Source organism: Falco rusticolus, chromosome 4 (genome assembly GCF_015220075.1).
Source record: "Falco rusticolus isolate bFalRus1 chromosome 4, bFalRus1.pri, whole genome shotgun sequence".
NCBI classification, from domain to species: domain Eukaryota; kingdom Metazoa; phylum Chordata; class Aves; order Falconiformes; family Falconidae; genus Falco; species Falco rusticolus.
Window position 1 is genome coordinate 51,803,430 of NC_051190.1, and position 14,250 is coordinate 51,817,679.

The 14,250-nt window shown below is 50.7% G+C and overlaps 1 protein-coding gene across 2 annotated transcripts in view; it reads left to right on the top strand.

Annotated features, from left to right (window-relative positions):
* The window catches only part of CCDC12 (coiled-coil domain containing 12), a 42,021-nt gene that overhangs the window by 26,806 nt on the left and 965 nt on the right, over positions 1–14,250 (top strand). The window contains exons 2-6 of one of the 2 annotated variants that reach the window (XM_037386140.1): positions 623–693; positions 11,514–11,593; positions 13,339–13,400; positions 13,501–13,535; positions 13,934–14,010. In XM_037386140.1, the coding sequence (XP_037242037.1) occupies positions 623–693; positions 11,514–11,593; positions 13,339–13,400; positions 13,501–13,535; positions 13,934–14,010 (325 nt within the window). The remainder of the gene's footprint in view (positions 1–622; positions 694–11,513; positions 11,594–13,338; positions 13,401–13,500; positions 13,536–13,933; positions 14,011–14,250) is intronic. The other variant, XM_037386139.1, reaches the window with a different exon arrangement.

The following is a 14,250-nucleotide window of genomic DNA, read 5'->3' on the forward strand; positions in this document are numbered from 1 at the left end:
AGGTGATCTGCTGCGCCGTGAGCCAGCCCAGCGTGGGCTCGCTCACTTCCTAAACTTTTATCATCTCTTCTGTCTGCCTGTAGTTCCCTTCAACCAACACAGTAACATCCATCCTTTCTTCTGGATGCAGGAGCGTGGGATTTAGCTTCAGGTCCCTGCCACAGTGGCACAGTGAAGGTGTACTTGGCTGCTGGTTGTCCTCTGTTTTGCTCAGTGCCCCGATCTTTTGCTCTGCTGTTCAATGCGAGGTGGTAATTTGAACATGGGATGAGGTTTCTGAGCTCTGTTATTGATTGCAGCTTGCTGTTCGCTCTCTGAATTGATGCAGTTACCGGTAATAAGGGGGATATCAGCGCTGAGTGGCGTGATTGCCTCCGAGAGGAAAATTAAATTTTCCTTGCCTGGTCTTACATTTGTTTATCATGCTATCTGTACAAGCAGAATACTAAAGGGAGAAAAAGGAAAACGGGCTTAATTTAAAGGTGTCGTAATTTAAGAATAATTTCAAAGCGCGCCTTGCTGGTTGCCCAGTGCCCGCGGGGAGGGTTTCTGGGCTGCTGTTTGCTCCCTGTCATTTCCAGAGAGGCCGAGGCTTGACAGAAACAACTTCTCTTTCTTTCAGAATAAGGACAGCAGTGAACGTGAGAACAAGCAGCTCAGAGAAGATGATGAAGAAGAGACTGTCAAGCACAAGTAATTATTTATTTATTCCCACTTGTCTCTCTTGTACATATTGTTCAGGTGCCGCTCACATGTTTGCTAATTAGGATCTTTCCTTGGCTTCTAACATGCAATTTATTCCTTTTTTTAGTGTGAATTTGATCTCATGGTGTAAGTGATCTGAGATGGGGGAATAAAGAAGAAAAGCCTGGGGCTGACTTGCAGTGTTCCTAGAGGTGGCGAGGGGAAGGTGGTGTCGTCAGAGGCGCTGGGAGCGTTTAGGCTGCCTTGCTTTAGGCTCCCTTGAATTGCTGCATCTCTGTCCCCCGCACGCATGTCATTTGAAGTGTGGATTTTCTTGGGTTTTTTTTCCCCATGAACTGAGGCCTGCAGGGTACACGTGGCTGTTTAACTGTGGCCTACCGCTGTTCTCTCTTGTCACCAGAAAATGTGAGCACACAACTAACTGAGGCAGGGTGTCGCTCCTGGCAGGACCAGCTGACTGTGCAGTTGGTTTCCTGCCGCTAAAAACACCATCAGGTCTCTTTTGGAGACGACAGGGGGTAAAATTTGATTTGAAGATGTGGGACGTGACCTTTTCTCTTTGCATTTCTGCTAGAAACCTCCTCTGTGGGAGGTGTGCATCGGAGGTACTGCAGATGAGCACATGTGCTCTGTTCGAGAAAGTAGAGCAAAATCCTTACTGCTGCTTGGGAATAACTCCCAGCAGAAAATGCATCCCTTCTTGAGAACAGCCTGCCTGGGTTTGGGGCTGGGAGCACTTCTTGAGAACCACCACCAAGGCTGAACTTTGTTTGTAGGTGCCTTGGCTGGATTTCGTGCCGGAAGAGGCACGAGGTTTGGGCTGAAGCTGAAACAGGAGCTAGAGATCTTGGAAATGATGATGAATAATGAATAAACACCTCTTGCTTTCCAGCCTTGCCACTCGATACGCTGTGTGGCGAGCTGATGCAGCATGCGGTGGCCTGCTGATGAGTGTCATGCCTGGGCTTTCTTTACCATGTGATGACCTGGCATCGTTGGGCTAGCAGTGGTGCAGTGCTGCTCCCAGACGGGAATTATGAATTGGTCCACTAAATCTCTGAAAAAAACCCATCTTTTTTCTACTCTGACTGACTTTCAGGCTGGGGATTGCTGCTTTTTAACCACTACTGAGCAGCCTGGATCATATCAGAGGTGATGTGGTTTCTTACCAGGTCTTCAGCATCACTGCTGTCAAGTTGCTAAATCACTTTTTCCATGAGTGCTTGTTTGTGAGCTCTCGTCTTGTGGTAGGTTCAGCAAAAAGCCTTCCCCTGCCTGTGGGTGATGCCCTTGAAAATTCACCGAGGTTATATGCAAAGAGCAAAGGTGCTGAGTAGGAACCCCTGTCTCCAGCCAGCTTTGTGCCGGTGCATGAAACTCTCTGTAGATGTGGGCACAGAGCTTCTCTTGAAATTTGTGGGGGTGATGCCTTTGAGGTGGCAGGTTTTGGGGTGAAAAACTTGCTTTCCAGATGGATTTTCTCACAGGATTCTGTAGCTCTTTGCCTGTCTAACTACAGCATGTTTTGTCGGGATCCAGGCGTAACTTTGCAAGGCAAATGAGAGCAAGATCCAGTCTGCAGGAAATGTTTGAATCACAAATCTGGCTGAGATGATTCTTAGATCTTGTTTTACTTCTTGAATGTCCTTTTTCTGTTGCCGGAATTGGATGTGCATTTTTAACAGGATCTGGAGGACTGGTGAGCCACTAACTTGATTTCGTCTTAGATTTTTATTTCCCAATAGTGTAGCTGAACTTTCTCAGCCCTTTGAAAAAGGGAACTGGTGGGCACTAATGCCCTGTTGGCTGGTGGCAAAAGGTAAGATGAGATAATCTGCTTGTGTTTAGTCTGAATTTCAGAAATGATGGGCCCTGGTAACTGAAACCTGCTTTCCCTGCAAACCAGTCACACCTAAACAAGCACCTCAATAGCTGTGCTGCCTTCTCAAGCTGAAAACCACCAAGAGCATGATGTGGGCAGGGGAAATCTAGTGGTTAAATAAATAATCCTGTGGCCTATATGCAGGGTTTAGGTGTACTGACTGCCCTGAAACGTGACCAGCAGCCCAGGGCTTTCGTTGCAGGCTGGTTCATCCTCCATCCCAGCAGCTGCACCTGCTGTGCCAGCCTGCACCCAAGACCGTTCTTCATACTCTAGGAGGGACAGAACTGCCAGGCATTGCCTTTACTAATATTTTCTTGCTGCCTCTGTGATGACACGCCTTTTGGCAGCTTCCTGTTTATTTTTCTGATAGACTCAAATCTCCCCGCCCCCTCTTTTTTCTTTCTTTTTTTTTTTTTGTTTCCTTGTTTTTATCTGTTACATTGCAAGCTAACACTGCATGAACAAGTGCTGACCAAGCCCTCCGTGAAACCCTGATACACTCGCAGCAATTTCAGCTCAGGCTATCCCTGATTTGAGCTCTCAGGGGAGTTTTTATTTGTAATTGTGAAGAGCTTGCGTTGCTGTTATTATTTAAGCAGTTCTGCTTAGCCCACTGACCAGGAAACACCTTCTACTGTGGTGCAGCCTGCAATCCGCCTTCGGCCTGCAATCCACCTTCGCAAGGAACAGGGTGTGGGTGGACTTTGGCCCTTCCACCCCATTCCTGCAGGGAAGAGCATTTGGTTTGGGGCTCAGGAATCTGCAGATCGAGTGCTGTGTAAAGCCGTGGCTGACTTGGGCTGGCATTGCTGCCTCTCAGGGAGCAGAGAGGAGTTGAAATGTAAAGCTGGGCTGCAGTTCTGCAAGCGGAGTTCCTCAGGGCTCTTGAAAGTATAAATAAAAATACAAGGTAGGGCTTGGATAGGGAGGGAAAAAAAAATCTTCAACTTAACTAGAAATTAAGCTTCAGTGGGCTGCTGTTAATCAGCTGCTGGTGTTTCGACACTTAGTCATCCTTTAAAATTACAGCTCCGTGCTGTGCCGGTTGCAGAGATGAATTTCTGGGAGGAGCTGGGGGAGGCAGGGGTTGGGAAACCGATCTCTCCCCTCACTGTGGGAAGAATGTCATGGGGCAGGTCAAACCCACTTTTCTTTTAATCTCTGCACAAAAAAGTACAGCAGCGTGTCTGTTCAGTGTTGGCTTTAGCTTGGCAGGACAGCCAGGGCAGTAGCAAGGATAACTGCTATGTGGATGTGCTTCTGTACATCCTGAAGCATGGAGGGCTTAATGAAGAGTTTAAAAAGAATATAAAAAGAATTAAAAAACTGTAATGAAATATGAGAGGCAGCAGTGTTTGCATGTAGGCTGAGCTTGGTACACATGGTGTATTTATTTGATCGACATCTGTGGGGACAGCTGAACCTGTTATCACTGGTGGCTTGTCCTGATGGACACTGGGCCAGCAGTCAGACTCCATCACCAGCTCGCCTCTCCCGGCACTGAGAGCGTGTCCCCTCCTCCATTGGGAAGTGCTTGGTCCATGGCGGGAGGAACTGGGCATGGGCAAGGCTGTGCAGTGGCGCACCTTTTGCTTGGTGCTGGAGAAGGGAGAACAGGAGTCTTGATGGCTGAATCCACCTGGCTGATAGCCAGTGGGGTACTGGCTGGGGAGATTTAGGAGCTGGCAGGATCTGGGCTCCATCTTGAAGATGCTTGTCTCCATTCTGATGCTCTGCCTTCTCCCCTCCAGAGCTGTGAGGATGTTGTGGACCTTCCCTCTGGTTAGAGCTGTGCCTGTCTCTGGAGGAGGTACCTGGGATCTATTTTCGTAGGGAGAGCCCCATGGAGCTTCAGCTGGTCCGAAACCTGGCTGCACCCTCCTAACAGAGGCTGTTGGATGTGTTCAGCAGGTGCCTGGTGATCCTGGCTTTGCCTTGGACAGGCTGATGTCCCTCTGCCTGTTCCCAGCAGCAGGGTGCAAGGCTGAGCAGCCAAAGGTGAAACCCTGGTCCCTCCTACCCAACCCTTGGCTAGGAGTTCCCAGCATCTTCCCAGCCATCCACTCTTTTGGCAATTGTTGCTGGCCTCCATGCTGTAACCAAACCACAGCACCTTGGGTATTGATTTTTGGGTGCTTAGACCTCCATCTGACCTGCCTGTGGGAGAGCTCTTGGTGTGGTGTGGGGGCAAGGCTGTACGTAACCCCGAGCTTACCCAGAGCATCATTTTGCTCACAGACCTGCTGGCTCTGAGCTGAGACAGCGAATCTGCATGTGGTTATCGAATTGCAGAGCTGCAGCAAAGCCATGCTTGGCACTGTTTTGAGGCTGGCTAGGGAGATGTTGAGGTCCTGCGGATGTCCATGTGCTACCAATGTACCTTCAGGGCTTCTTTTTTGGCTTGAGCCTCAAGGATGGCAGATTGTTTTGGCCCCATCACCAGCTGAAGAAGCCGGAGAAACCCTGTAAGAGCAAAGTATGATCTTGTGCCAGCGTGCGGAGCATGGCTGCGCAATGCAGGCAGAGTCAGGGTTGCACATCGGCCAGCTCCTGGTGCTGTGTCACCAGCCTGGGTCCCACGCCACAGAGCGAGTGTGGGTTTTGTCCCGGTTGTATTTACTGATGCTGAAGTTGCTCCTGTCTGCCTGGAAAGCACTCAGCTGCCCGGTGAAGTAGTGTGGGAGGCCAGACAACCTCGTGGAACCTGCCTGCATTTGAAGAGCTTCTCTTGCAGCCCTCCTCCTGCAACACCCGGGGGTACGTGTCTCCCCACCCGTGCCTCCCCCGAGAAGCATGTCCTGAGAAACCAGCTGCCTCGGCAGGTTTTGGGGGATCGTAGTGCTAATAGAGGCGTTTGGTTTTTTGGCATTCCTTGAGTGCCTTTCGCAGGCGCTTAGGCAGGAGGATGTGCTCTGACACGCTCAGTTATTTGAGCAGGAGCAGCCCTCTCCCAGCGAAAAGAGATTGCTCTTTTCCTTGGAGGGTGGGTGCTGATGGGTCTCTGCCTCTGCTTGTTGCTTGCTCCTTTTCTGCCTTGGATGAGGAATCCAGGAATGAAGGCAACAGCTTTGTCCTCTTGACCAAACAACAGCTCTGGACCTCTGTGTTCGGGATGTCCCTGTCCTCCTGCAAGAGAGCGTGCGAGGAGAGCCTTGACTAACGCGGTGTGCGTGTGGGATGTGAAAGTTATGTTAGTTTCTGAGTCAGAGCAGACACAGGTTGTCTCTGTGTGTATCCTCGTTGCTGGAAAGTTCAGTGTGGGCAGTGAGGCAGCCTGGAGATACACAGACCTTGCTTTTGAGCCAGCCCAGCTGTAGGGAAGCCTCCAGGAAGGCTGCAGCAGGAGGTGGTGCCCTCAGATGTCAAAGCTGTCTGCAAGGGGATGAGCTGGTCAGGAAAGTGAAGTGCACAGAAAAAAGGAGGTTGTGAAATTCAGTCTGTGTTAGGATTGATGGCTGCTGTATAGTCTTGCAGTGCTCCTGAAGGGTGAGGTGCTGTAGAGTTCCCTTGGCACCCATGGGTGATCAGGCAGCACCCTGTATGTGCTGGATGACTTTGCAGAGAAGTGCAGAGGGTCGGTGGGAGGGGGACTGAGGGGAGCAAAGATGTTGTAAGAGTCCGAGCCTGAAATCTCTGCCCAGATGCTCTAAATCTGGTTCTTTCTGTGGGGTCTGCAGATGGCAGGAAAGAGAGTAAGCTTGTCAGTTACACTCACTATACAGTGAATTTTTCCTGGCAAAAACATTAGGGAACCTGTAGAAAAAGCTTGAAAAGTACTTCTACTATGCGGTTTGCAACTGGAAACAGAAAAGGGAAGAGGCAGTTCGAGGAGAAGTTTTTGCTGCCACTGAAGAGCAGCTGAGGGCTGCCCCAGGGGACACCTTCACCGCATGGCCCTGCAGGTTCCCCAGCATCCCCACTCCTGTCAGGTTCTTCGGTAGCTCAGCCGGAGCCAGAATGGGCTCCCTCCAGCTTGGTCCCCAGACCTCCTGGTTTGCTGCAGAAGTCTCCTGCTTTGCTGTTCTTGGTTGTCTGGCTGCCTTGTCCCTGCTCCTTCAAACCTTCTTGCCCTCATGGAGCACATGATGGAGCAGAGGAGGGTCCACCAAACCACCACTCCTTTAAGGATCTGAGACCTCCCTCGTATCTTCTGTAGCAGTAATTTCTTTACACATTTGAATGTGGCTTCCTGGACCACCCAGGAGTAAGTGAATTTTGGAGGTGCAGAGAAATTGACATTCTTGTGCTGGTTCCTCTTTAAAGGGCAATATGGAAATGGTTGCCCAGGACTTTTGGCTTCGAGCAAGTTGGAATAGCTGTCATAAAAATGAAAAGGTCTGAAAATGGGGGCTCTGGAGCAGCTTGAGAGGGTCAAAGGGCAGCAAATTTCAAAACAGATGGTATTTCTTCAGGGCTTCGGAAAATTAATTGCCTGGAATGGCAGAGATAGGCTTGAAAATGCCCTGGACTTCCTGAACTGTGTCTGAAGAATGGAAAGGCTCTACTGTGGCATTTCAAAAATAGTCAGCTGAGATCTGGGTGTTTGAAACCACCTTGTTTTGATGATGCAGCAGAAGAAGCATCTTTCCCCCCTCTCCCTAGCTTCATCAGATACCTAGAGTTGATGCTGAGGAGCACAAGAGACATTTAAGCAGAGCAATGTGAAGACCAAGAGGTGAAGAACCATGGAGGACACCCACCTCTGATCTGAGATGTCCTTGTCAACTTTCCTTGCCCCCTAGCTTTGTCCTCATAGAGGTAAGAATAGGAAAGTGCTTTTGAAGCAGTGTGGTTGCTGCATCTCCAAGTGACCATTCTGTGACAGTAACTACGGGAGCGAGGATGCTGTGACATCTGAAGAAATGGCTGTTACAGAGTTTCTTGGCAAACCCATTCCCTGTGCTGCTGTGATGTAAGGACATCAGCATTCGGGTGGTTCGCCAGAAGGCTTGGAAAGACCCGTTGATCAATTGAGTGAAATGTTTACCTCATAAAGCCCTTGGGGCTGGAGGAGTAAGGCAAAAAACAGCCTCCAGGCAGCTTTGAGTGTCCTGTGTTTTGCATCGAGACAGCTCTTTGCATTCTGCACATACCCTGCATGCCATGCCATTTCCAACCCACCTGCTTCAAAGAAAAGCTGATGTCTCTCCTCCTTCCTCAGTGAGGAGCTCTGGGCCTGAGTGGGAAGTGGATTTTGAGGCATCCCGGACCCAAAACAGGGAATGTGCCACCTCTGACGGGCTTTTAGGACATGCTGGGAGGCTGTATCCATCACCTTCCTTGGTAACTGCAGCAGCTACCCAAATCCTCGTGCGATCCTAGGAGCTTCCCGCACCCACTGCCAGCTGTAAGGCTGTAACCACCTCCGTCCCTATAAGGCCTGGCTTGGTCAGGCTGATACAGACTGGGAAACACTGCACAAGGTGCTCAAGGGTCTTCTGGGCTGGGCACATCCATCACTTAGGAGGTGCTGATAAAACCTACAAGCTTGATCCCATCTTGAAGCCAAGTGGTTCAAACCATGCTCTTGTCTGGGTGCTCAGTCCTTTCCAACGAGCACTCACGTTAGTGCCGGTGCATCCCTGTAACGTGCCCTCTGCCCCCGGGACCTGCACTCCCTAACCTGACTTCTACATCCGATTCTGCCGGAGAGCCTGTCGTTAGCTCTGGGTTTATTTTTTTTTTCTTTTTTTTGTTTTCGTGGCGACTTGGATAATTTGTCACTTGTGCACTGGGCTGTCTTTCTGGAATGCAGCACTTAGAGGAACCGCTTGCATCTGAACTTTATTTAACCCGTTTCTGTGGAAGACCAGCGACTTCTTCTAAATATAGATATAATTTTTCACCTGTGCCTGCTTTTAAGTTACTTGAGGTAGCACCGCCCTGTTCCTCATCCCTCTGCCTTCACAGATGTACTCATGCATAGAAGTAGGAGGAGACAAGTCTTTGGCTCCTGGTGAGGCTGGCATTGCTGGGGCTGGTACATGCTGAAATCCCCAAGCCCCCCGAGGATGTGGCTGCAGGGAACACTGAGCACGGAGGCAGGTGTGAGAGCTGCTCTCACCTTGCACAGTTAATTAAAGGGATCAATTCTTGTTTGTTTTCTCCTGGTGCTTTCGATTGTGCATGGGTTTAATAAGGATCTGAAAGCACTGGCACCAGGCGCAGCCCCACAGCCTTTCTCTTCACCCCAGCACACTGGCTGCTTCCCCTTCTGCCAGACCCGCGCCGCTGCTTGTCCCATCTGTGGCAGAACCTGCCAAGTTGTGCCTTGTGGTTTTATTTTTTTAATCTTGTGGAGAAACCTCCAGCAAGCAGTGCTGGGCTGCAAGGCTTTTCTTTGCAAGCTGAGATGGGCTTTCTGGGTGGGAAGAGCGTCAGGGAGCAGGTTTAAACTCCAGTTCCTCTTCCTTGTGTGTTCCCCAAGTGGTGCTGAAGTCCTGCAGCAATTTACTGAAGGGCTGGACACCGTTGTAGCAGGAACCAGACCTCTGGGGTGTGTTCCCTTTGAAATGTGGGATCTGGGAGCTTCTGCTGCAAAAAGATGATCTCTCGGCTCTGTGCTGGTTTGGCTGTGGCTGAGCAGCTGTGCTTCTGTTGCATGTGCAAAACTATGACTTTAAAATATTGTTTGTCGAGTTGAAATGTTAACATCTTGCTGGACCAAAAGAAACAGCTTGCTTAGCTCATAGCTCTCTTGTTTTAGGTGATCTGACCCTAGGGAGTCTGTGTTTGGTTCCCTTTCAGCTGCAAGTAAATCGTAAATGTGAGCTAAGGAGACCAGAAAGCCTGGGAGATATTGAAAGTTTGCATTCTGCAGGGTCTGCCACTTTGTCAGATAAATTCTCTCCAGCAAGCGTGAGCCAGCCTGTGGCCAGATGTTAGACATCACAGCCTGATGTCCTGTTACCTCCTGAATGAATTAGCTGCTCCTCATCCTCCCCTGGCCTCCCAGGTTAGCAAGAAAATCCTGCTAAGTGGAGATGTCCATAAAACCATGGAATAACGGTGATTTCTGTGTACCTTAAGATGGTATCTCCATTGCAAAAAAAAAAAAAAAAAGTTGATCTTCCAAGTTCGGCCTTCCTGAAAAGATCTGCCTTTCTGGCTGGGGATTGATGGTGATCAGTACAGGTTAATTTAATAAATCCCTTCTCTCAGGGCATGCGTGTGTAAAAATACACATAAAACTGCTCACAGCAGCTTGTCTTTTTGGGGTGAAGGTGCTCTTATCTTGGGGAGGTATTGCAGCTACATGCTAATCTCTCCAGTGTTTCTGTGAAGCATCCTTTCTCCCAGCGCTGGGGAAAGTTGTTCCTGTTTCATGGTGTTGCACTGATGTAAGGGCTGGGGGACCTGGGCTTGATTACATGAGAAACGTTTGCGAGTCTCCTAGTCTGCCTGGGTCCTGGTTTCCCGTCTGCTGGTAGCATTTCTCTCTGTTGATCTTGCTGAGCTCCAACCAAGTGCTCCCACCACCTCCATGGCACCAGCTGTGGTGTGGGTCGGACTCTTTGCAAGAGGATTCAGCTGCCAGAGAGGGGATGGGATGGTGTGGGAAGGGTAGGACCTTCCTGCTGTGCTCCAGGGACCTCCAGGGTTGGTTTTTTTGTGCTTTCCAGATAAATGTGGCCATCTGACTGCTGACCTTTCTCTTCTCACCTCTCTTTGGACTGTAGCTTCTACACCCTTTATTTTGCCTCTCTTTGCTTTGACTGTAAGCCCTTGGGTTGGGTTGTATCTCACGTAGTTCTCCATCAGTAAAGTCTGGCAGGGAATTGGCCCCCGGTATCAGCTGTCTGCTGGGAGGAAAACTGGTAATATCGAACTGATGATTTTCCTGCCTGATACAAGTGTCCTCCCCTGCATTCGTGTCAGGGCTCTCTGTGTCCTCCTTTGCGTCCTTACCACTGCCGAGGGCTTTGCTGACAGCTGGAGCAGCAGCATTGCTGGGCAGCAAAGTGTCTCAGTTTCTATTTAAGCTAATTAAACCCATCGACAGTGTTAAATGAGTTTAATCTACTTAATTTGCCCTGTGGGCTAGTGTACTGTTATATAGATCCAGCAGCCTGCAGAGCGCATTGTAGGTGTGCGTAAGCAGCTGGAGGTGGGATGGGGTCCTGCCAGCTTGATTTTCAGGGCTCTGGTTTTGGAAATGCCTCTGCTTGAAGTGGGCAGGGTTTGCCCTCAGTGAGCAGTCAGCTTGGGGGTGCACGTGACTGAGGTTGTGTAATGGCCCTAAGTTTGAGGCCCAAATTGTTTGGGAGAGGTGCAAAAAGAACAGCCTTGAAGAAGGAGAGAATTAGCATCCAAATATCAGGGAGGTGTGTGCATGGGGGAGAGGGCTGTCTGCTGACTCTTGAGCTCTCCTGGAGGGAGGTGGAAGGATGGGTGGACTTCTGGATGCCGCTGGGATATCATCGTCCCTGTCACTGCCAGTTGCATTGCCTGCTTGCTCAGGAACCTGAATTTGCTCCCCTTATTTGCACTGCTTGGCTGACCTGCACCCCTGTTTGTAGCACTTCCAGAAGCATTTCTAGTAACTGGGTAACCACCTTGTACTCTAAATAGTCCCTGTCCTTTCCATGGGATCGTTTTTTTTCCCTGGTTGTGGATCTTCTCTGGTGTTTCCGTCCTGAGTCTATCCCTGGGTTGAGACCTATAAGGGAGCTGGGCTGAAGGTCAGAGTTTTGCAGGACAGCTTGGTCCATTACCAGCTGCCTCTGCTTGCCTTGCCCAGGCATTGCCTTTATCTGCTGAGCTCCCGGCTGACCCTGCCTTTGCGGCTTTGTGTGGGTTGCTGCTGGCCCCTGGCCGCTGCCAGCGGCTGCTGACGCAGACTTGCCCCTTGCTAGTGAGAGCACATGGTCCAGGGCAGGACGGACGTCTCTCACTGCTCTGTGTTCTTCCCTTTCTTCCCCAGGGAGCTCAAACTGCGAAACTATGAGCCTGAAGATGAGGAGCTGAAGAAGAGGAAGGTGCCCCAGGCCAAACCAGCCTCAGGTGCGTGCAAGCAGGAGTGTGGGAGGTGAAACGAGGGAGCATGAGAGCAGAAGCATTGCCAATGGTGGTGCTGGTGCCTGTGGTGCAGCCCCTGCTGCTTTGCTCTGTTCTGGAGGCTTGCAGACAAGGAGATCATGCCAAGCCCTTTGCAGGGATTCACTGGCTGCTGTAATGAGCCTCACTCTAACAGGACATCCTATCCCCTTCTGCTGGCAAGCTTCCCTCCCGAGTGATGTTCCCAGAGAGAATGAGGCAGCACTTGTGGTTGTGAAGACAAATAAAATGGTGCGGGACATTGCATCCAGCCAGCGTGCTGCGAAGTGGGTGGGTTATACCTTTCCTTTCTGAAAATCTGGTGGCTTGGAGACTTCTGTGGCCCTGCTTGCTCCAGCCCAGGGTGGAAATCCACTGGGATGCCTTCTGGTAGCAGCTTGCTGGTGTGAGGTGTTTAGGACCTGGGAGATGAGTGTCTGCAGCCCTGGAGGGTGCTGGCCTGTCTGAGCAGCTGTGGTGGGAGCTCCCGCTGCTGCTGGGTGATGCTTGTGGCCCCCGTTGCTTCATCATCCTCTTGCCTGCGGGGATTGCACGCCCTGTGTTGCACAAGTGGGGTGTGTGTCTGAGCACACGGAGTCCAGCCCCAAACCAGAGGGCTGATGCTCAGAGGATCTGAGCTCTTGCTGGAGGATTCAGATTGTTTTTTGTTTGAATTGCCTTTAAACAAATATTAGTCATGAGTCCAGGGCGTTCAGTCTGCTATTTCCTAGCACTGAACCTCCGTGCATCTCTTGAGAGGGAGACAAAGGGTAGAAGTTCCCTTGATCTTGAAATATTGAGTCCTCCTGGAATAGGTCTCTCTAAAAATGCCCTGAATAAAAGGACTGCCTTTGGGAGCACGGCAGAGATCTGGTAGGTAGGAATGCTGACATTGCGCCTTCTTTATCCTTTTGTAAAAGTTTAAAACTTCCCCTGACTCTTGCCTGGTGTGTGGTTTGGAATTGGGAACAGCAATTTTGACTGTTTTCAGTAAAACTCAAGCCCTTCTTTGGGGCTGCAGTGCCCGTCAGCTGGGGTTCCCATGTCTGGAGTAACCAACTTGTCTGTCCTCGGGCATTTTGTGCCAGGACTGGGGAGGGAGGGGGACAGAGGAGCTGGGACTTGGTGTGGATTCATGTTAATGGGCACAATTGTTTGCTGGAGCAGGATTCACCCCTCAGGGATGTGCTCCTGGGTGTTTGCACTCCCTCCTTGCACAGATGCCCAGGTTGAAGGATGGAGGGCTGTTTTCCACACTCGCTTTGCCGTTATCCCCAGTATCTGCAGACTTTTACGTAAAGTCTGAGCTGGAGCTTGATTCCTCCGAGGTGTCTCAGGTGGTGGCCTTGTAAATGAGTCACAGTGAGTCAAATTCCAGTTTAAACACCTGCGGAGCAGCTGATACCCTGAAAAGAAGACTGGAACCCAGCAGACTTCTTGCTGCTGTTTGTGGCGTTTAAAGGATGTTTGGTTTGCATCGTTTTCAGATGATTTTTAGGGTTTGAGTGGTGAAACTGAAAGGGTTTGAGTGGTGGTGGGACTTGTGTACCTGCTTGTATGTACTGTGCTCTTAAGGCAAAGACGTTCAAATGTGCTTTTATAAAAGCTTTTGTGAACCGAGCCCAGAGCTCTGGTGGGTTTCCCTGTGCCTTGTCCCCTGGGTGTCCTGCCGCTGCGCCCTGCGCTGATGCTAATCCTATTCCCCCATCTAGTGGAAGACAAGGTGAAGGACCAGCTGGAGGCTGCCAAGCCGGAGCCCATCATCGACGAGGTGGTAGGTATATTCAGAGCCACGCTGTGCCGGCTGCATCTGTTGGTGCCCAGGCTGGAACCTTGCCTGCAGCTCTCACTGGGTGTCTCCTCTTCCTCCCTAGGATCTGGCAAACCTGGCCCCAAGGAAGCCAGACTGGTGAGTGCCTGCAGCAAGCTCCTGGGAAAGGGGTGGTGGCATCAGTGGTGGGTTACCATCATCTCGAGGTTGTCCAGGTTGAGTTAAAAATGCTAGAAATGGGAAACCCAGCCCTGCTGTTAAGGAAGCCAAGGGTCTGTCTTCTCTTTTCCTGCTTACACTGAGCCCACTGATCCTTTTGGGGTGCTTGTCACTGTGGTGGCCTCAGTGATGAGGGATGGTCTGGGGATTAGGTTGGTTTGCCCATAAGCTGCCCTGGTAACAGACACAGACAGTGCTCTGTGGTGCTCACAGGAGAGAGAAGGACTTTCCCTTCCACTGGGAAAGGCATAACGAGGCCCCTGTGTTCCCACCTGCCTGGGGTGAGGATTTGTTCTGACACTGTTGCTCTCCTCCAGGGATTTGAAACGAGATGTAGCCAAGAAACTGGAGAAGCTGGAGAAGAGGACGCAGAGAGCCATTGCTGAATTGATACGTGAGTTCTGGTGCCGCAGGGATGGCTTATGGGGCCACCACTTGTTCCAGATGGATTACACATCCTGGCTGGGAGCTCCATGCCTTGCTGTTGGGCCAGGGAGGGACTGGCAGACCCCAGAAGGATCTGTGAACCTGTTGGTCCCAAGTAGCTTCCCCGAGGCCACACGCACGCTTGGCTTGTGCAGTGGGGAATGATGATCTGGGGGCTTGGGGGCTGCAGTTCAGGTTCTTCGCCGGG